Source organism: Drosophila subpulchrella, unplaced genomic scaffold (genome assembly GCF_014743375.2).
Source record: "Drosophila subpulchrella strain 33 F10 #4 breed RU33 unplaced genomic scaffold, RU_Dsub_v1.1 Primary Assembly Seq26, whole genome shotgun sequence".
Lineage (NCBI taxonomy): Eukaryota > Metazoa > Arthropoda > Insecta > Diptera > Drosophilidae > Drosophila > Drosophila subpulchrella.
The window spans coordinates 1395588-1419023 of record NW_023665556.1 but is presented as its reverse complement, the minus strand read 5'-3'; the positions used below and the strand labels follow the sequence as shown (position 1 = coordinate 1419023).

The window sequence follows — 23436 nt, the reverse complement described above, 5'->3', positions numbered from 1 at the left end:
TCTTACCTATACCTGTAGGTTATGGAACACAAGTTTGTATGGGACTTTTACTCAAGAGGACCCAATTGGAAAACTAGGAATGGCTTGTAGAAATTTCACAAAGTTCAATTTCGTGTTCCTGTGGTATTTTTAATTTTTGTTTCCGGCCCACAGTTTTGGTTTATGCTAGCGTCGCTCTCACTGCTAAATGCCCTAGTTATAAGAAAAATTCATTTTGTATAGTAAAATCAGTTTAACATTGACAATTTAACTGTAAATAACTTTACCAGTAAAAACTTCACTGTATATAAAAATTTATTTTTATACCCTTGCAGAGGGTATAATGATTTCAGTCAGAAGTTTGCAACGCAGTGAATGAGACGTTTCCGACCCCATAAAGAATATATATTCTTGATCAGCATGACTAGACGAGTCGATCTAGCCATGTCCGTCTGTCCGTCTGTTCTACGCAAACTAGTTTCTCAGTTTTAAAGCTATCGGGCAGAAACTTTGCCAAATTCCAAATTTCCTTTGCAGGTAGTATATAAGTCGAAACCAGCCGGATCGGACCACTATATCTTATAGTGGTCCATAGGAATCGGAAAAAAAGTTATATCTTTGGTGTTTTTTAACATATAACCTCCTAAGCTTGGAAATAAAATTTTTTAATTAGTTTTGAATTTCGAATCTAATTTTATCAAAATCGGACGACAATATCATATAGCTGGCATACGAACGATCGGAAAATTGGTGGGAAAATAATATGAAACAAATTATAGCTTCGGTGTTTTTTACATATAACCTCCTACGCTGAGAAATAACATTTTTTAATTAGTTCTGAATTTTGAATTTAATTTTATTAAAATCGGACGACTTTATCATAGGAACGATCGGAAAATAATATGAAACAAATTATAGCTTCGGTGTTTTTTTAACATATTACCTCTGTTTGGTCATCTCACTGTTCATTTTGTTTTCTATGGTCGTTGCGATGCCGACTATCGAAAGCTGCGAGCAGGGGCGTAGCACAGCTGATAATCGCTAATAAATTACCCCCTACAGGTCGGCAAGCAACGATCATACAACAAAATACTAGATTAAAAATAATACTAGATTACCATAAAATACTAACTCTAGATACCAATGTAATAGGGAAGATCTGGAAAAAGGGAGTTGGTAACATTGTTGAATAGAAAAGCTCTTGAAATAAACGCACAATTTACATAGATGACGGCTAAGCAATGTTTTAAATAAAACCAGTCGGTTCGCGAAGTTGCATATTTACTCCTGCTCCCTGAGCAAACAACCTCCTACACTTGGAAATAACATTTTTTAATTAGTCCTGAATTTCGAATTTAATTTAATCAAAATCGGACGCCTATATAATATAGCTGCCATAGGAACGATCGGAAAATTGGTGGGAAAATAATATGAAACAAATTATAGCTTCGGTGTTTTTTAACATGTTCAGGGTATTCCCTAAACTGTTGAATTGCTGAATTGTTGAATTTTGATCAGCTGTTAATCAGCTGTTCCATACAAAGTCAACTGTCAGAAATTTTAGCAATTCAACAGCCTCGGGCCTGTTGAAAATTTTGTTGAATTGCTGAAAACTAGAGTTGTCGCTGTTCTCGACTAAAAGTAAGAGGATAACTCTGGTCACTTGTAAACATGTAGGAATTGCAATCGTATAAAATATGCAAGTAAAGGATATCTGATAGGAGGCGGTGTTAGCAGTTATAATTGTTTAGTTTTTGGCTTATTTTCAGCATTTTCCTTAATTTTAAACATAATCTTTGGTAAACACATGTCTGACAATTTGACAATCTGACAAACAGCTGACATCTTAAAATTGAAAATTCAACAGGGAACTTTTAGGGTCGTTCCCTTAATTGCTGAAATTTTCTGTTGAATTTTTAACAATTCAGCAATTCAACAGTTTAGGGAATACCCAGATTATCTTATACTATACATTTTTTGTATTTTTATACCCGTTACTCGTAGAGTAAAAGGGTATACTAGATTCGTCGGAAAGTATGTAACAGGCAGAAGGAAGCGTTTCCGACCCCATAAAGTATATATATTCTTGATCAAGATGGAGAATTGGGATCTCAGATTAAGATTCCGTAGCCTTGTGCGCAGTGCAAGTTTGGTACGCGAATATGCCACGCCCACCCTATCGCCCACAAGCCGCCCAAGCCTGTGGCGCCCACAATTTTAATGCTAGATACAAAATTTTAATTTAATTGTATTGGTCTTGTCAGTACCTATCGATTGACCCACGCCCACCCTAACTCCCATAACGCTTAAATCTGTGTACCGCCGGTAGGTGGCGCATTTCAATCTCGCTTTGCTGCTTGCTTACCTCCATTTCCCTTTGGAGGCACTCGACTATAGCGTTCTTCCTTGTTTTATTTAATAATTATAACTGCATGGGTATACAAACTTCGGCTTGCCGAAGTTAACTTCCTTTCTTGTTTTTAAATAAGTTTAAAGATTGATCAAATTTTTTTTAAATCAGTCTTTTATTTTTTGAAATTGTATTAATAATTCAATAATTAAATCTAATAAATTAAATCTAATAATAAAATCTTATACAACAACGGCCAGAAGTTAACCATTTGAGCTTCTAAAGCTTTTATTGTTGTAAAGAATTGAAGCTTGTTCTGAAACTGTCGCATACCATTGTCAAATTAATGTATGCTGACCAATGCAATTTGGTTAAAAATGGAACAGAAAAGACGAAGACACATTGATGACAGAAACTATACAATGTACCACAGAAACAATTGTCCGTACATAGACTATATGACCAAATAAATGGAGAATAGTGGTCTATTTCAGAAAACAATATCCCATGCCTAATATTAATGACGTCCTCGATAGGATTGGTAGAGTAAAATATTTCACGGCCCTAGATCTGACCATAAAATCGAGATGGAACCCAGAAATTAACCCAAGACTGCCTTTGCGGCACAAGGGGGGCACCAACGCCCCGGCGACGTTCCAAAGAGAATGCAATCCTAGCACCTGACACAAATTTTGAATTGATAAAAAAAGCTTACGTCCAAAACTTTAAGGATCACAAATTGGTCAGGTGTAAATCTCTTTTAACGGACATTACATCTAAAAGAGAACAAGAGACGGTATTTAGGGACTACCATCAGAAGAGTAATCATCGTGGAATAGAAGAAACTTTAAGCTACCTTAAAAGAACCATTTACTTTTCCTATATGAAGCAAAAGATCACGCAAATAATTAGTTCATGTAATACTTGCCAAACGCTCAAGTATGACAGAAGACAACCTAAGCCTAAACATGAAAAACCGAAATTCCGGAACAAGATGTAAGTATGTCAAAAAAAACCGAAGTTATAATTGTTGTACATTAAAAAAAATTGTGTCATTCCTATGGGGGCTTTAGGATACAGTTTCTGATCCAGCTCGTTTCGACTTATGTACTACCTGTAATAAAAATAAGACTTTTGGAAAGGTTTCATCTCGATAGCTTTTAAACTGAGAGACAAGTAGTTTGCTTAGAAACGGATAAACGGACGGACAGACGGACATGGCTAAATCGACTCGTCTAGTGATGCTTATCCAGAAAATATATAATTTTTGGGGCGTTCAATGCATTGCAAACTTCTGACTGAAATCATTATACGCTCTGCAAGGGTATAAAAAGGTATACCTAACTTAAATTGTTCAATACCTACATCAACCTGGTACCTGGTGCTCAAGTGGTATTATTATTTAAAGCAGTTCAAGTTATATTGTTCTTTATATGTGTTTCCTGGCGTCCACACTTCACGCTTGCAAAACGACAACTGAACTGCGTATACAACTGTGGCCAAAAAGAAAGGTGAATTTGTTGTTACGCTTTCTTGGTGGGGTTCACTGGCCAAACTGTTAATAAGGAATATTAATTAAGCGTCTAAAACGACTAGAATTACGGGAAACTCTTAGTTTTTGCATCACGAATGCACCGGCTCACATTTCACTCGTTTTTCGAGACCATTTCGTTCAAAATGCGACGCATATCGATCCGCCAATTGCCGGAGAGAGCGGTCGTGTTTTGCGCGAGCTCCGGAGAAGAACACCAAAAAATAATTTATAAGAAATAAAAAGTGCTATGAATTAAAAAAGTGACAAATTATTATAAGCAAAAAGTGCCACTAATGAAACTTAGCTTAATGAGCGGCCATCAAAAAATTTTATTTAAGTGTCGAAGACGTAAATGACTTCTGATCTAGGTTTTAAGTTCAAAAGGAAACTACCAAATTATTCTTTAAGGAGCGCGGTAATTTTGCCTGTAGAACTCATTGGTGAAGTACACATAAAATGTGGTCACATTAAGAAGCCTAGTTCCCCAGCCACTCGGCGTAGCCCTTGCGAGTGTGCTGCGTGTTCAGCCGGAAGAGGATGTAGGGCACCAGAAAGTAGCGCAGCTCTAAGGCGCTGGAAGCACAGCACCAGGAAAAGACTGACTGGAAACATCAACTTGAAGCTGTCCGGCATGTGACGCAGTCCGCAGAAGAGCACGCAAGTGGAGAGCAGTTACACGAAACCACCAGAATCGTCCGTAAAGTCGTCTCCAAAAGTAAAAGGTATAATGTCTGTTGTCGGCCAGCAGATATGGATGCACCTCGGTTATCAGGTGTATCAAAACCAGTATTAGCAGCATCGCCAACGAATTAGGTCCGCTGCCGAACGTTACTGGCATATGGTGTTATATATTCCAAAGCCCACCACAATAGAGCCATTAATGAACAGGAATTTTACGAAGGGCAGAATGATCGAAGCGTAGAAGCTGCATTTGGCCAAAATGCTCAGGTAGCAGTTGCACAGCAATTGGGGACTGCTGAAGAGTTGCCTCCACCACTCTTTGCCCATCAATCGGATTTTGTCCTTAGGATCGACCCAAGTGCGGATGCATTAGTGGACTAGCGTGTCCGTCACTGTCATCCCGATGGCCATGCAAACCCACACTATGTTCGTCTGGCACATTAGCACACAAAGACCGGCAGATAAGCCTTCTGCTGCCAATAGTTGCAGAACAGGAGCAACATGGTCAACGACAGAGTGCCTGTGTAGTACAGGTGGGTGAAGAAGTAGAGTGGCGGGAGAACGGACATCGTTATCGCCCCATGGGCGGTATACCAGTTTCCTCCGAGCCGGCTAGGAGGCGGTGCCTGATCTTGTAGAGCAGTAGGATGTTGATCCCGGCATCGGCCAAGCTAAGCATCCTCAGGCCCGTTACCGTGCACAGGTTCAAAGAATTCAGGATGAGGGCAATCAAGTACAAGCGCAGAGTCTCCGTAAACCAGGGAATTGGTTGTCTTTCATAAGTCTCAACCCGTGATATAGAAGTAGAATAAAGGTATTTAAGGAGCAACTCAGGAGTTCTGACCACTGACAGTGAAAAAGCGTGGTCTTGTTCTACATCCCGCCTCACCCAGTGGGAGTTGTGGTGGAGAAAGCATGGAGCTTGCAGTGTAGAACACCACCACCAGTTTCGTGTCACAGCTTACCAGCCAAGAGCGCAGTGACCTCATTAATTTCTGCAACCGCAGCAACTGCAACAACAACATCAACGGTTACCGTCGCCACCAGCTCGATTTCAGAAGCTTTGTCAACTTCTACAGCGCCGATTAAAGACACAAAACCAATTGTAAGTACGAGGGACAATATCGGCATTAACAAAACACAACAAGCGGATCCGGTTATACAGACTGGCCTGGATCGTTACATCCAAATCAAGCGAAAACTTAGCCCACAAAATAAAATGGTCGGAAATAAACCGAAAATAAACTGCCAATAAAGGCGTTAAACAATTAGGGGAATCTAATAACAACAAATTCACCCTATTGTCGGATGCTGAAAGTATTCAAGCGGTCCAAAGCGGGGAAGCGGTCCAAAAAAATCAAAAGCCACCACAAATTTACATGAGGTAAGATAACTCGAATGCCCTAGTAAAGTAAATCGTTGCGCTGGTCGGGAATAACAATTTTTATGTTACTTCAAGGGCAGGGGCTTGCAAGTAGTGTTAGAGGGCATAGAGCACGACGTATCTACCACTGATATAGTAAAGACTTTTTCTCCAAAAAAATACTATAAGTATAATCAACAGAAATAAAAAGCCGCAACCATTCTTACAGGTCAAATTGGAGCCAGAGAGCAGAGTCTTGAAGAAAAACGAAGAACATCCGATCTATAAATGGCAATTTCTGTTTGAAGGATTACTGTTGAAGAACCGCATAGGCGCACAAACTGCCAGAAATATGGATACACTAAAAACAACAGCGGATTTCGTTCAGTCTGCGTAGCTTGTGAGGCTTCCACATGCCCTGCAAGCAAAGAAGACCCGAAAACGAGAAAAACGAGGAGCTGAAGAATCGGCTTTAACGAGCAGAATACACAAAATGAGTACGTGCAATCTCAAACCACACCTGACATTTTCTTTGGGAAAGCAGCCAGACCTTCATTTGGCCCTCAAAACACATATGTGGGAATGGCATACGCCACTGCCCTGAAAAAGGACTAGAAAATCCTACGTTGATCCCACAATATCGATGCGCTGAGCCAAATATAATAGCCTCTCAGCAAGCAATAGGACAAATACAAAATAATATCGAAGCCGTTTTGTTAACCTTACAACAAAGTATGATGGACTTTATGTCCTTCATGAAAACAGCAACGCAAAACCCTATGGAAAATCAAAACATTCTTATATAGATGTTTGCATCCCAACAATCTAAATAATCTATGTCTTGTAGTGTTAGGTTGCTCATGAGTGAACAAAAAAGAGTTGTTCACTAAACTGATTGAGTGAACATGCTCCTTCCTTTTTTTTCTCCTTTTTATACTTGCTCAGTTTGATTCTCTTGCTCTTGTTTGCTCACCTGCTTAGTTTGGCTTACTTTTGCTCTCTTGCTCTTTTTTGTTCACTTGCTTAGTTTTGCTCTATTTTTTTCGGTTGTTCAATTTGGCATAACTATGTTTATACCCGTTACTCGTAGAGTAAAAGGGTATACTGGATTCGTCGGAAAGTATGTAACAAGCAGAAGGAAGCGTTTCCGACCCCATAAAGTATATATATTCTTGATCAGGATCACTAGCCGAGTCGATCTAGCCATGTCCGTCTGTCCGTCTGTCCGTGTGTCCGGATGAACGCTGAGATCTTGGAAACTATGAGAGCTAGGCTATTGAGATTTGGCGTGCAGATTCCTGAGCTTCTTACGCAGCGCAAGTTTGTTTCAGTAGAGTGCCACGCCCACTTTTACGCCAACAAACCGCCCAAAACTGTGGCTCCTACAGTTTTGATGCTAGAATAAAACTTTTAACTGAAATGTATTGTTCTCATCAATACCTATCGATTGACCTAAAAAAAAGTTTTCCACGCCCACTTTATCGCCCACAAACCGCCCCCAAACTTCAAAAAATCGTAAATATGAACGTGGATATCTCGGAAACTATCAAAGATAGAGAATCGGGATTTCAGATTTAGATTCCGTAGATTTGTACGCAGCGCAATTTTGTTACGCGAATATGCCACGCCCACTCTAATGCCCACAAACCGCCCAAGCCTGTGGCGCCCACAATTTTCATGCTAGATACAAAATTTTAACTGAACTGTATTGGTCTCGTCAATACCTATCGATTGACCCAAAAAAAATTTGCCACGCCCACCCTAGCGCCCATAACGCTTAAATCTGTCTACCGCCGGTAGGTGGCGCATTTCAGTCTTGCTTTGCTGCTTGCTTATCTCCATTTCCCTTTGGTCCCTTTAGCTGAGTAACGGGTATCTGATAGTCGAGGCACTCGACTATAGCGTTCTTTCTTGTTTTTTCTAAATTTTTGCTTACGGTCCCACATCCTATCAGTTGTATTCACTGCTATCTCAGAGAGAGCTCATCTTTCCATATATTTGGTTTGAAATTCTCTAGAAAGTATTCCAAATTTTAAGTCATTTTGAGAACCTAGAAGACCAGCAGGCCAAGTGCAAGTATTGCAAGACAACAATAAGCTGTACAACAAGTTAACAAGTGAACAGGTGATGAAGTAAAAAAGTGATCAACTGAGCAAAATGAGTGAGTTGACTCATTAAAAAAAAAGAACAAGTGAACATGTTCACCCAAATATGCATTATTTACCCAACACTAATGTCTTGCCTTCGAATAATATGGAATGCCAACGGCGTTTCACGGCACAAACTTGAAATAACTCAATTCATCATTGAAAACCACTAAGACGAAATGCTGCTGGCAAAAACGCACCTTACAAGTAAATACAACTGCCAAGTAAGAGGATACACTTCGTATTGCACAGATCATATAAAGCAATTATAAACTTGAGCAACAAACTCGACTATGTTTTCCCTGCAAGCGTACGTACTGGCAGCTGTCCCCAGAAAAGATTGAAAGTGACTTCGCTGTGAAAAGGACTTCCCAAGAAATCGAATACGCGCGAAATATCTATCGAACTCGCCGGTCTTAATAACTCTTATTCAAAGCACAGAAATAATCAAGCAATTTTACGTCAACGGCAAGGGTATAGAAATTAATTTTTATATACGGTGAAGTTTTTACTGGTAAAGTTACTTACAGTTAAATTGTCAATGTTAAACTGATTTTACTATACAAAATGAATTTTTCTTATAACTAGGGCTTTTAGCAGTGAGAGCGACGCTAGCAGCAAAAGTGGACTTTAATCAGAAGGTTTCGATAAACCAAAACTGTGGCCCGGTAAAAAAAATAAACAAGAAAGGAAGTTAACTTCGTCTTGCCGAAGTTTGTATACCCTTGCAGCTATAAATATTAAATTTAAGAATACAAAAAATGATATCCCCAATAGTATAAGATAATATGTCAAAAAACACCGAAGCTATAATTTGTTTCATATTATTTTCCCACCAACTTTCCGATCGATCCTTTGGCAGCTATATGATATAGTCGTCTGATTTTGATAAAATTAAATTCGAAATTCGGAACTAAATAAAAAATTTTATTTCCAAGCGTAGGAGGTTATATGTTAAAAACACCAAAGCTATAATTTGTTTCATATTTTTTTCCCATCAATTTTCCGAACGTTCCTATGACATTTTTTAAAATTTTTTTTTCCGATTACTCCTATGGGAGCTATAAGATATAGTTGTCCGATTCGGCTGGTTCCGACTTATATACTACCTGCAAAAGATATAAGACTTTTGGCAAAGTTTCAGCCCGATAGCTTTAAAACTGAGAGACTAGTTTGCGTAGAAACGGACGGACAGACGGACAGACGGACACTGCTAGATCGACTCGTCTAGTCATGCTGATCAAGAATATATATACTTTATGGGGTCGGATACGTCTCCTTCACTGCGTTGCAAACTTCTGACTGAAATCATTATACCCTCTGCAAGGGTATAAAAATAAATTTTTATATACAGTGAAGTTTTTACTGGTAAAGTTATTTACAGTTAAATTGTCAATGTTAAACTGATTTTACTATACAAAATGAATTTTTCTTATAACTAGAGCATTTAGCAGTGAGAGCGACGCTAGCATAAACCAAGACTGTGGGCCGGAAACAAAAATTAAAAATACCACAGGAACACAAAATTGAACTTTGTGAAATTTCTACAAGCCATTCCTAGTTTTCCAATTGGGTCCTCTTGAGTAAAAGTCCCATACAAACTTGTGTTCCATAACCTACAGGTATAGGTAAGAATACAAAAACCGATGGTTGCCCACATATTAAATTATGTGGCCTACGACATTGGACTTATCCTAAATATTTTCGCTAAAAAAACACTCGCTCAATGCATTCAGAGGAGTCCCCACAAATTGCAGTAACGGCGTGGCGAAGATGAGAATTTGGAGAATGAGAGTTTCGAGGGAAAAAGGTGGAGAAAGTGAGTTTAGAGAAGGAGAGTATGGAGAAAGAGAAGTTGAAGAAAGCGCGTTTGGAAAACGAGAGTTTGAAGAATGAGAGTTTGGAGAATGAGAGTTTGGAGAGTGAGTAAATGGAGACATCGAAGGCAGAGCTGGGGTGCCGTGTGCAAAGGGGAATCTCAGCAGCGGAACGGGCGCCTGCGTGTGCCATATGCTTCAGGAGAAACCACAGACTTTGGGACTGGAGTGGAGAATACCAGCGGGCCGTGCGTAAAAGAGAAATAACGGTTCCCTGATGCCCGCAGTGCTCTGGGAGCTGGATCAGTTGATCACGAGGAGTCAATCCATCAAGATCAGTCAGATATCAAAGTCAAAGAACCAAGTCAACCAGCAGCACGTGAAGCCTACACGGAGCAAGACGTTCGGGATTGGGACATCAGGAATCTCCCAATTGAGACACAGTTAGCTGACGTCCAGAGGGCATCATACGGCTAAGTCAAGGCGGCTTGTCTCATACTTTGTCACCCGGCGGGTCCGTCAGATACGAACAATAGAGTCCTGGGACGAGGAACCGTGAACCCGAATCAGCAACGGACCGAAATCCCGAGTGTCAGACAACCAGCCAGAAAGGGCCGGTTGAGGCATTCAAGAGGCGTTGACCTGGAGAACCCAATATATCTGAATCTGTCGCAGAGAAACAAGACACCTTACGCATGCACACAAGAACTAGAAAAATTAGTTAAGTCTCTAGAAGGAGCATGTATTAATCAAGAATTTGTTCTTGAGCAAGCAAAGGCATTAAGCACCAAACAATTTGTAGCTGCAATAAAGAATACTGCAAAAATGAAGATGTCAAGAAAGTTATGCGTTCTCGTCTGTTTAACAATATGGACGAAGCAATAGCTACATTAATTAAGACAGAGACAGACAATAACAGAACACCCAAATTCAATCATATATTACCACTCAGAAACCGCGGTCGTGGTAATTATAGAGGTCGTAACAATAATAGAGGTGGCTCGAACAGAGGCGGCTCTAATAGAGGTAATAAGAGTAACAATCAAGTACGAGTAACACAAAGAAACTTGGAAAACACCCAAACCCCCCTTAGCAACCAACCATATAAATTTTCAATATAAATCTAAGTCTCAGCAGCATTATACAAATACAGAACCAAAAGAATAACATAACATTAACATTACTAGTAGGTAGTGGAGCTAACATTTCAATTTTAAAAGACAATAACTTATGTTCCGAAATTAATCAAAATTTTAAAACAAGTATAACAGGAATTGGTCATGGAACAATACAATCAATTGGACTAAGTACATTTGATTTATTCTTTGATTATTTCATAATCAGTAACGGCTTCCAAATAGTTCGTAATGAATTCCCTGTACCATGTGACGCAGTTCTCGACTTCATTCAAAAATTAAATTCAAATCAATGGATAACTATGAAATAAAATCATTTAGTAGCAACAAAACATATAGGATAAATGAAGTTTTATGGAAAATAACGTTCCCAGACCATGTAAAATCACAACTTACTGAACTATGTACGGAATACAGTGACATATTCGGTCTAGAATCAGAAGCTATTTCAAGTAATAATTTCTACAAGCAAAAATTATGGTTAGCAGACAAAACACCAGTATATATTAAAAACTATAAAAATGCAGAGACAGAAAAACCCGAAATAAACAGACTGGTCGAAAAATTAATAAAAGATGGTATAGTCGAACCGTCTATATAAATCTCTTCCATATTCTAAAGAAATACAAGAAAGGAAGTTAACTTCGGCAAGCCGGAATTTTAATACCCTTGCACTTATAAGAAATAATCAATGTTAGTAATACCATGTTAAACTTTTAAGGATTGTTGCTAGCTTCAGTGATATTTGTGTAAAATTAAATTCATAATGCTGAAAAGTTAAAATATTCTATGTCCCAGAGTAAAAGAAAATACGATCAAAATCAACAAAGCAAAATTTTTGTAAAAATAAATATTTTATTATTTCTCTGACCGTTTGTTTCTTTGACAGCTATATGTTAGAGTCGTCCGATTTTTATTAAATTTAATCCGAAAATCGTTAAAACACACAAAATTATATTCCCAATAGTATAAGATAATTCATATTGTTTTCCCACCAATTTCCCGATCGTTCCTATGGCAGCTATATTATACAGTCGTCCGATTATGATAAAATTAAATTCGTAATTCAGAACTAATTAAAAAATTGTATTTCCAAGCGTAGGAGGTTATATGTTAAAAACATCAAAGATATAATTTAACATTTTTTTTCAAATTATTGCTATGGGAGCTATAAGATATAGTTATCCGATCGAGCTGGTTCCAACTTTTATGCTACCTTAAAAAAAAAGAAGACATCTGCAGATGAAAAAATTAATAAGCACGCAATTTATAAGCCCAACGTCTATAAAGTCGTTAGCAATAACGACGTAACAAAATTTTTGAAAATAAAGATGAATAATTTTAAATGTTTATTTAAAAGAGGTAAATAAATTACTTTACAATTTTTAGTTAAAGATTTAAATTTTAATGAAATTTCAAGATCATTAACTTTCAGATGTCACTAAGTGAACAAATTTTCGAATATATCACTTTAAATGAATTGAAAAGTAAGGGCAATAAACATTTAACAATTATAAAAACAGTGATTTTACAAAAAGTGGCACACATGGACAAAAATGCGAAAGCCAGATGAACGCAATAGAAGGAGGTCATACAGGGATTACGCGTAAAGAAATTATACTTTTGGCCAAAAATGATACAATCGGTAAAAAAATGTATAAAAAAGTGTGTAGATTGCCAAAGAGTAAAAACAAGAACACATACCTCAGAAACCTCAAACGGTGAATAACAATAGAACACCTAGAGTTCAATCAAGCCGAGTCAGCACTTGTCCAATGCATTGACCGCTTGCATACAGTATATATGTGCACATTACGCTCCGTCTCAGTAGCTACGATTTCGCAGCGTAGACATAAGAAACATATGTTGTAAACCGAATTATATACTAAAGGCAGCGCTGCCACTGAGAACCGCGCAACCTGCCTTTAAATTCGGTTTAAATTATATACTAAAGGCAACGCTGCCACTGAGGACCGCGCAATCTCATATTATTTGGTTTAAGGGCTTATATCCACTTGTGATTTTCAAAAAATCGATTTTTTTCATTTTTTGAATGAACATATATTGAAGAATGTTCTCTGAAAATTTTAAATCGATCCAACAATTAGTTTTGGAGATATGAGCGTATTAGTAAGAACGTCTCCGAGCGTTCGAAAGTAGGCGAGGCACGAGCCGGAGTAGCAGCTGTTTCAGGAAGCTTCTATCATTATACCCGTTACTCGTAGAGTAAAAGGGTATACTAGATTCGTCGGAAAGTATGTAACAGGCAGAAGGAAGCGTTTCCGACCCCATAAAAGATATATATATTTGTGATCAGGATCACTAGCCGAGTCGATCTAGCCATGTCCGTCCGTCTGTCTGTCCGTATGAACACTGAGATCTCGGAAACTATAAGAGCTACAGTACTGGGATTAGGCATGAAGATTCCTGAGATTCCTGTGCAGCGCAAGTTTGTTTCAGCAGAGTGCCACGCCCACTCTAACGCCTACAAACCGCTCAAAACTGTGGCTCCTACAGTTTTGATGCTAGAATAAAGATTTTAACTGAAATGTATTGTTCTCATCAATACCTATCGATTGACCCAAAAAAAAGTGCCACGCCCACAAGCCGCCCACAAACTTCAAAAACTCGTAAATATGAATGTGGATATCTCGGAAACTATTAAAGATAGAGAATTGGGATTTCAGATTTAGATTCGTACGCCGCGCAAGTTAACGCAGAGCAACGCTTATGTGTCCATTGTGGCGCCAACAAACCGCCCAAAAATGTGGCTTCTACAGTTTTATTGGTATAAAAATTGACTTTACTGAAATACATTTAATTTTATATACATAAAAAAAGTTTGCCACGGCAACTTTAACGTCCACAAAAGCCCATAACGCCTAAATCGAATTTACCGCTTATTAAAATCGCGTGTAGGTGTCGCTTTAAAATCTCACTTTGCTGCTTGTATATCACAATTTTCCTTCTGCTTCCTTTAGCTGAGTAAACTGATAGTCGAGGCACTCGACTAAAGTGTTTTTCCTTTCAAAACACACAAGCAATACTTTAACTTTTATCATATCCTTTTTATTTTAGGGTTTGCGAACATTGGAGCTCTGCGTTGATAATTTGCAGCCTGACTTTTTATATGATCATATACAACCAGTAAGAGCAGCTTTGATGCAAGCTTTGTGGAAAACCCTAAGAAATCAGGACAATGCTGCTTTAGTTGCTTTTCGCGTTCTTGGAAAATTCGGAGGCGGGAATCGAAAGATGATGGTCGAGCCACAAACTTTATCCTATTATCGGACTGAAAAACCAACTATTTCAATTGTAACATATTTTCAAGAATATGAAATACCAATTGATTTTCCTGTTGATGAGGCCATTAAATCAGCACTTAGAGCACTGGGATCAAACTCTACAGACCAGTTTTATAGACGACAGAGCTGGGAAGTAATTCGATGTTTCTTAGCTGCTTTTATTAGTTTGGATGATGAAAAACATATACTGCTAAAACTTTTTAGTCATGTGGATTTTGTTGAAAATAAAATTATGAATTGGTCTACATTTCAGCACAAAGTTGAAGATGAAACTGTTAGATTAACTCATCAGACTGCGCTTGTAGGAATGCTAGTTGCATCAGCAACAAAGGACTTGCGTGACTCTGTGTGTCCAGTAATGGCAGCTGTTGTAAGACATTATACCATGGTAGCTATTGCACAACAGGCAGGACCTTTTCCACAGAAGGGATATCAAGCTACGAATGGAGTTGACCCCATGGTATTAATTGATGCATTAGCCTCTTGCATGGGACATGAAGAAAAGGAATTATGTAAACCAGGGATAGCATGCATGGGTATTATACTTGACACTGCAACAAATATAATGGGAAATAAAGAAAGAGCATGTAAATTGCCTATCATACAGTATTTATCAGAAAAAATGATATCTTTATGTTATGACCGCCCTTGGTATTCTAAAGTAGGCGGTTGCCAAGCTATTCAATTTTTATGTAAACATATGTCTCTACGTGCCCTTTTTCAAAATCTTTTTAATTTTTTGAAAGCTTTTATGTTTATCCTAATGGATTTGGAAGGAGATGTTTCTAACGGCGCTATCGAAATAACAAAAAGCTATATAAAAAGCATGTTGGAAATTTGCTTAAGCCCGATAAATGAATGTTATAACAATGAAGAGCTAAAAGATTTACAAGTCAAAGCCACTTATGAAGTTATTCACGAATTAGTGCGACATATAACAAGTCCCAACGGAATTATTAGAGAAGAATCTATGGTACTGTTAAAACACATTGGAACCATGCAGTTAAAATCGGTTTCTGAAGTTATGGATCCACATAAAGATGTTCTCGCTGACATAATACCTCCGAAGAAACATCTGTTGAGGCACCAACCAGCAAATGCACAAATTGGATTAATGGATGGCAATACATTTTGTACAACTTTAGAGCCGCGTTTGTTTACAATTGGTAAGTTAAAAATTTATTATGGTATACATCAAAAACACAGCAAAAGCCAATGGACAACCAATTTTGCTATGGACACGTTTTTTTTTAAGTATTTATTTAGGAAATTTCTCCGTACTTTTATTAATATCGGCAGCTTCGCTAAACCAATTTGGTTGAGCTATGTTTTATTTTATAAGTTTTAATTTATTACTCAAAAAAAATTGCTACGTTGAGTGTTTTGTGTGCTGAAACTCAAATTTTAAAATATGTCGCTCTGCAATACAAATTTTTATACCTGTTATTCGTAGAGTCCGTATGTGACCTCGGAGTCTATAAAATCTAAAATGTTGAGATTAAGCACTAGACTCTTGCGCATCAAAAGATTACTTCAGAAGGGCGCCACGTCAACTCTAACGCCCACAAACCACCCAAAGCCCTCCGTAAGAACGCTGATGTCCCATAAACCCATAAAAGCTACAAAGTTGGGATCCCAGTATGCAGAATCTAGAAAATACGTTTGTTACATCAAAGTGGCACGTCTATTCTAACGCCCACAAACCGCCCCAAATTGTGGCGGTCACAATTTAAATGCAAGAAATAAAATTCTAGGTTAACATTTTAAACATTTTTTTGAAAAGTTTTGGTTTAGTCAATATGCCTATCGATTGTCGTAAAAAAATGTTTGCACTCTCACGCCCATTATTCTAAAATCTGTCTGGCGAAAACTTTTAAGATTTTATAAAAGTGAAAATGGGTAATCAATACCTACATACTCTATGTATCTACAAGTTGTTTAAATGGGACAAATCATTAAAAAGTTATGACTAAATAATGTAATAAATTAGGTGGCGCCTCAAGTTCTGGGAAAAAGTCGCTTTGCTGCTTGCATATATCCATCTCCCTTACGCTTCCTTCAGCTGAGTAACGGAGCACTCGACTATAGCGTTCTTCCTTTTAAAAGCTAATTTTCTTAAACAACGGGCCTATACCATTTCGTTATTGATTTATGGGCGTAATAGAGGGCGTGGTCAACGTTTGAAATTAAGTTGCGCAACGCAGGCATCCCTATCCCTATGCACTTAATCCTGACTTCCTTAATGGTATGGTTTCCTTAATCTTCGCGTTCATACAGACAGAAGGACATGGCTAAACCAACTCGTCTAATGATCCGAAACAATAATATATATGGCGTTTTGTGAAAAACCGGCCACCCAAAACATAAATTCGATGCTGTATTCCTCGTCGGAAAGTATGTAACAGGTAGAAGGAAGGACAAATTCCAAATAATTGTTGTTGATTATTCTTATCGTGCCGACAATGTATTTAAAATAACATTATTGAATTCTCGTAATATGTTCGTGAGATTTTTTTGACTAAAAAGGTTGAGCAAAAATTAAAAAAAAAACCTTTTCAATTTATAAGGGTTTCAGAAGTGTCGATAAAAACTTTGGAGAACACCAAATATTGGTTCACGCCAATAGTTTTAGTATTAAACTCCGCTAGAAATACACCATCAAACTTTTACAGGAATATGCTCAATAGATGTCAGCAACTTTCTGCATTTAAACCTTTGAAAAATATATATTTTTGGAAAATTGAAATTCAAAAAACAAATCGTTTGTCACTATGCCCTACACTACGTCAAACAAACACAAAAGGTTTGATTTGAGGGTTGTCGCGAGCAATAAATAATTTAGTTAATTCGGACGAAAATCTTTAAGTAACAGGAACTTTTGAACGAGTCAACCGATATTTATGTAACACAAAGCATTTTGTATTGAACATTCAGTTCTTGGCTAAAGTTATGATAAACTCTATTTCTGGTTTACTTGAACTGCAGAATTAACGAATCACATTTTTCGCTGAAGTTAGGGTCTAAGGAGCATGGCAATAATGTGCCCTTATGCAGTCTGAATGTGCAATCATAATTTCACCTGTGAAATAATACGATTGCCACCGTGGTTTGCTAAGGTAAAAAGGTCTTAAACAAATAAACGACTTAGGTCAAATAATCCACGAATTCCTTAGGGGAATGGTCAAAAATCTCTTAGCACTCAAAAGTCTTAAATAATGCTTTTAAGAGTTGCAGCAGAAACGGCTTGACATTAATAGCAAAAAAAAATATAAAATCGAAAATAATTCGAAGGCGCTTGCTAAGTATAAATTGGTACAATAGGCGATTTTGTTTTGTCCTTCTTCTGTACCAAATTTTTCCAGTGGTTTTAAAGTGTGCTGTTCATAATCTAAGGGTACACCCGCAAGTAACTGCGTACTTTTTATTTTGAAATTAAGAAATTATCTTAACCAAGTCACCCAATTTTTTCCTATTCCGCTTCGACCGTTGTTACGTCATGGCCTCTAATTCATGCTGACTTCCTCTCTGTCATATGGAAATAGCCAAGCAGTTAAGTGTGACCGCATACTAACAAAAGACCACAAATATTAGTAAGGCATTTATTTGTTAAACCAATTACATTACTGCTAATAGTTGCTTTTTATTTAACGGAAAGTTTAAAAAGGCGGTAAAATGAACAAAGAAAATGTGCGAATAAATCTAATCCAGTTGGAAAACTAATGGAAACAAGAATACTTAAAACAAGATATTAGTGCGTGTGTGTGTATATTTGCATTTGTAGATGACGGGGGAAATGAGATTCGTCTTTATAAAAATTCTTTATAGTACCCACTATTTTCCTTTTGCTAAATATATTTCATTTACAAATCTTAAAAAGATGTAACACATTTGGTTAACACATTTTGTCCGCTTTGAAAAATTTTTGGCATGAAGAAAGATATTGATAATCAAAACAAAATTTAATTTCCACTTTAACAAAATCTTCAAACATGGCAGAGGAAAATGAGATTCGTTTAAGTCAGGGGTCAGCAGCGGCCTATCTAGTGAGCATAGGGAAGTGTTCTTCCCACCCTTCAGTTCCAAAAAAAAAGTTTCACTTGTGAATCACCTTGGGAATCACGTGGGACATGTCCTCTTGCACAAGTGAAGAACAAGTGACGCTCCATACAGAAAATTGTATGGGATGTCCGCATTTTCACAAGTGAAAATTCAAATGAAAATTTTTCGAAGTCCTACGGGATTTCACTTGTTCCTTATACTCATTTTTCGTATGGCCTGTCACGTGCCGGTGACACGTCCCAAGTGAATCACTTGTGAAAATCAGAATTTTTCCATGAGCTTTCACTTGTGAAATCACTTGCAAGTGACACGTCCCAAGTGAAATCACTTGGGAAAATCAGAATGTTTCCATGAGTCTTCACATGTGAAATCACTTGCAAGGGACACGTCCCAAGTGAATCACTTGGGAAAATCAGAATTTTTCCTTGAGTTTTCACTTGTGAAATCACTTGCAAGGGACACGTCCCAAGTGAATCACTTGTGAAAATCAGAATTTTTCCTTGAGTTTTCAATTATAAAAATATAGAATTTTAAATACATACATATTTAATTTCATTTTAATTCATATTAATTATATGGTATTATTTAGATTTTCAAAAATTGTACAATTATTGTTTCTGTTTTTTTGCTTCGTAAGCTTATTTTTAACGTTAGTCATCGCCGTTCTTAAACCTTTGTCCGGGTCCTCTGAATCCTTGTCCAACGCTCCTGAAAAAACATATGTTTAAAAAATGCGTTTTATTTGTTTATTTGTATATTTACCTTTTATAGCTGTGTTTAAACCTTTGCAGGATTTTTATTGGCACAAAACATTTCGTCATCCACTTTCGGCTAACGGAACCCATTGAATACCTTCAAAATATACGTATTTTAAACTAAGATCAATGCACAACATCTTAAACTTAACGTAGCACTTACCTGACTCTATTATATTAACTTAAAGAGACGACTAAAGTAACTCTGCTGCGCACAATTAACATGGATGCTTCCCTTTCAATCACTCAAACAGAATGCACCAAGTCTTCTCACCCCTTTACTTGATTTCTTTTGTTTTCTCTTCGCTGTTGGCGCGTGCCACTGCACTTATACCCTTTCTAAGGCGAAATATATCCGACTATATAATTTGTACTTCTTAAGGAAAAAATACAATACGAATTTTTTAAAAATGTTAATACTAATACTACTAATGTTTTAAGTATTGAAATCAATTTTAACGGACTAATTATCTATAATTATACTAAAAAAATATATTGTAATAAAAATGTATAATAAGTAAACATAACATTATAAGTAAATCCAAATTACTTAATTTTACTATAATCAAATAATTTATATATATTTTTATTTTCGATACACAATAATGCTCCTAAAATATTAGGGCATTCACATGTCGCTGCTCCACGAAAATTTTTCCGCCGAAATATTAGTCGCTAGCCGAACATAACGGAGAGTCGCAAAAAAAAATAACGGACCGGCCGAAATTTGTCTCTGCGAGCGCGGAGTGCAGGCAGATTATAAGACAAGAAAAAGAGGGAAATATTCGAATATCTGCCTCTCTTTGTTGCACGATCGTTTTCGTGGGCAGTCTTCTACGGCTGCGCCGACTGCTCTGCTAACGTCAACAGCGGCACAGCGTTTTAGGCACAAAAAAAAAAACAAAAAGCTTTTTGCCTTGAGCCATGTCACCGCGTCCCTGCTGCAGAACTGAAGGGCATCCTCTGCTCGCTCACGTATAACGTAGATGTTTGTATGACTTCGGCATGGGTCTTCGGGTCTTTTTTCTATCAGCTTCGGCGCGCTTTTTTGCTGCTGCGGCAAAGAGTCCCAGTGCAAAACAGAGAAACGTCAGGCTGCGCCAACTTCGTGTTTTTTACACTCACACTAATGCAAGGCAAACTTGTGATGGTATGTGTGTGCCGACCACTGGTTTAAATACAAATACTTTATAATACCTACCGATATCCTTTTGTAAAAATATTTAATTTGCACATATTAAAAAGCTTCAACACATTTCTTTAAAGGACAAAACTAATTTCAAATTACGAACTAATTTTGGCATTCTCAAATTGCTATGTTTAAATAAAAATAAATGTTTAAACAAATAGTTTCAAGGCTTTGCCTGACACCTGTCCCCTACATTATTTATTATTTATTTTTATATGAGAACCAACTATAAACAAGGAAGAACGCTATAGTCGAGTAACTCGACTATAAGATACCCATTACTCAGCTAAAAAAACTAAAGGGAAATGGAGATATGCAAGCAGCAAAGCGAGATTGAAATGCGACACCTACCCGTGATCTCAATATATGGTTATGTGGGCGGTATACAGACTTAAGCGTTATGGCCGTTAGAGTGGGCGTGGAAAATTTTTTTTGGATCAATCGGTAGGTATTGACGAGACCAATACATTTCAGTTAAAATTTTGTAACTAGCATAAATTTTGTGGGCGCCACAGGCTTGGGCGGTGTGTGGGCGTTAGAGTGGGCATGTTCGCGTAACAAACTTGCGCTACATACAAGGCTACGGAATCTAAATCTGAGATCAATCGGTAGGTATTGACGAGACCAATACATTTCAGTTAAAATTTTGTAACTAGCATAAATTTTGTGGGCGCCACAGGCTTGGGCGGTGTGTGGGCGTTAGAGTGGGCATGTTCGCGTAACAAACTTGCGCTACATACAAGGCTACGGAATCTAAATCTGAGATCTTAATTCCCAATCTTTGATAGTTTCCGCGATATCCGCGTTCATATTGACGATTTTTTGAAGTTTGTGGGCGGTTTGTTTGCGTTAAAGTGGGCGTGGCGATAGGTATTGATGAGAATAATACATTTCAGTTAAAATTTTTATTATAGCATCAAAACTGTAGGAGCCACAGTTTTGGGCGGTTTGTGGGCGTTAGAGTGGGCGTGGCACTCTGCTGAAACTAACTTGCACTGCGTATGCTCTGCTCAGGAATCTTCATGACCAATTCCAATAGCCTAGCTCTTATAGTTTCCGAGATCTCAGCGTTCAACAATTGTGACGAAAAATGATATAACATTCGATAAAATAAATAAACTTTATTAAATTTATGATTTCGGCCCGCAACAGTAAATATTTATTTACCTACACGTAAGTTTTCTGTTGTAGCGTGCCGAATACATAAATTTAATATAGTTTATTTATTTTATCGAATGCAATATCATTTTTCTTAACAAAAATTTTTGTTAAAGGCGCGTTCGCCACTACTTTTTACCTCGTTAAGAGGTGTTTTTGTTTGATATCAGAAGTTTTTTTTGCTCAAGAGTTTAAGTACCCCAATACCATGACTAGGAGTCGTCCCCATATGGCTTAGCTATTGAAAAACCAAACACACAGATTCGACCCCTAATTTTAGTTGAACGCCACCTTAAATTAGGCACAACAAGTTTAATCGCTTGAGTTATCTTTTTTAATAGCACAAGTTTGGAATCTCAAGGGCTGTATAGTTTCAGATTCCAAGATAAATCGTTTCTTAGCGGGTTTTTCCAAAGTGGTAGAACAAAAAGATCAAGTTTCCTATTTCGATTAGCTCCATCAAGTAAAGGACCCTAACACCTTAACAGATTTTCCGTTTGAAAAATCTAATAAGAATATTCTTCATCAAGTTGGTTTTTTTCTTGTTTATTCCAATAAGTATGAAATATTTCGTATACTGAGCTGAAACGAGTTGCACTTTTTATTGCTTAATATCTCCCAAACAGTAATTTTTAGGGCAAAAAGTGTTATATATCAAAAGTTGAGGAATCTCAAGGGCTATATGATTTGAAATTTAAAAAGAAATCGTTCGATTCAATTTGGAGAAAATAGTCAAAAAGTGGTTTTAAAAAATAACCTATAATAACTATTATATTCAGACAATTTTACTATATGAAGAGTATTTAGCAAATTAAATTATCTTTTCAGAGATATATAGCACGTTTCTGCAGCATTAGTTGTTTAGATACTATAAGTATTTTAAATCTGGCCTTTTTTTATTTTCCGCTAAACTAGCGAGTTTTCCAAAAGTCGTAGAACAAACGTTTTCTATTTCAAGCTAATTTATACACCCATAGGGTTTCCAAAACCTTAAAACTAAGTTGGGATGCATACAAACCCACAAACAAAGGGACAAACATTTTCATTTTGGGAAGAAGAAGAAAATTGTGTTTTTTGAAATACTTTTGAACGGGACATCGGATTTCAACAAATGAGGAGTCATTCGCGTATTCTCAGTAAGAATAAAACTAGCTAAACAGCCGGGGGTTTTTAGCTCCACCGTATCCATCAGCTCCAATTTTCTAAAATTTTACTTTTACACTTTCACCGACTTTTCTCCCAAACAAACAATTGGTGTATCACTCGTTACGATCGGACCATAATGGCAGATTTTCAATTCTGCGGCTATACATAGTAGTTGTCTTCGCACGCTCTCTTGCGCGCTTCGCCACTACGTTTACTGCCGTCCACAGTGATATATATACTTTATGGGGTCGGAAACGCTTCCTTCTGCCTGTTACATACTTTCCGACGAATATAGTATACCCTTTTACTCTACGAGTAACGGGTATAAAAATACAGACATTGGGTTGGTTTAGGATTTCAATACCTTAAGAGGATGTACTGCTATTTATTGGTATGGGCTTTTGGGGAATACCTTTACGTACGAGTAAGCTAAAAACTGGTTTGAAATATATATTAAAGCAATATTCATCAGGTTCGAATTAATGAGTTTCCTGCAGGCAAGTAACATCAGGGTTGGTTTCTTTAATCAAAAGTTGTAGATTGTGGTAATTGGTAAAATAACCATTAATGTTCCATTGGACATATATAGAAAGAGAAAGCGGATATTACTTTTTTTCGATGTTAAGGTGGTTTATGATTGATGAAATTATGAGTCACTCATAGAACCGTGAGAAAATATATTGTTCGGTTTATGGTTATTTAATTAAAAATGTGTTTGATGTAAACTTATTTTGAATTGTAGATGTTGTTTTGTTGCTAGTTTCATATTCAGAACGGATTTCTTGTAATAATGCAAATGATGCAAGAGATAAGTTAC

At 37.1% G+C, this 23436-nt stretch overlaps 1 protein-coding gene and 1 pseudogene across 7 annotated transcripts in view; one reads left to right on the top strand and one right to left on the bottom strand.

Annotated features, from left to right (window-relative positions):
* The window catches only part of LOC119559607 (transcription-associated protein 1), a 518267-nt gene that overhangs the window by 201634 nt on the left and 293197 nt on the right, over positions 1-23436 (top strand). For 6 of the 7 annotated variants that reach the window (XM_037872625.1, XM_037872623.1, XM_037872624.1 and 3 more), the window contains one exon: positions 14086-15478. The exons of the other annotated variant lie outside the window; for it this stretch is intronic. In XM_037872625.1, coding sequence (XP_037728553.1) covers positions 14086-15478 — 1393 coding nt within the window. The remainder of the gene's footprint in view (positions 1-14085; positions 15479-23436) is intronic. 7 annotated transcript variants of the gene reach the window in all.
* LOC119559608 lies at positions 4252-5277 on the bottom strand (annotated as a pseudogene).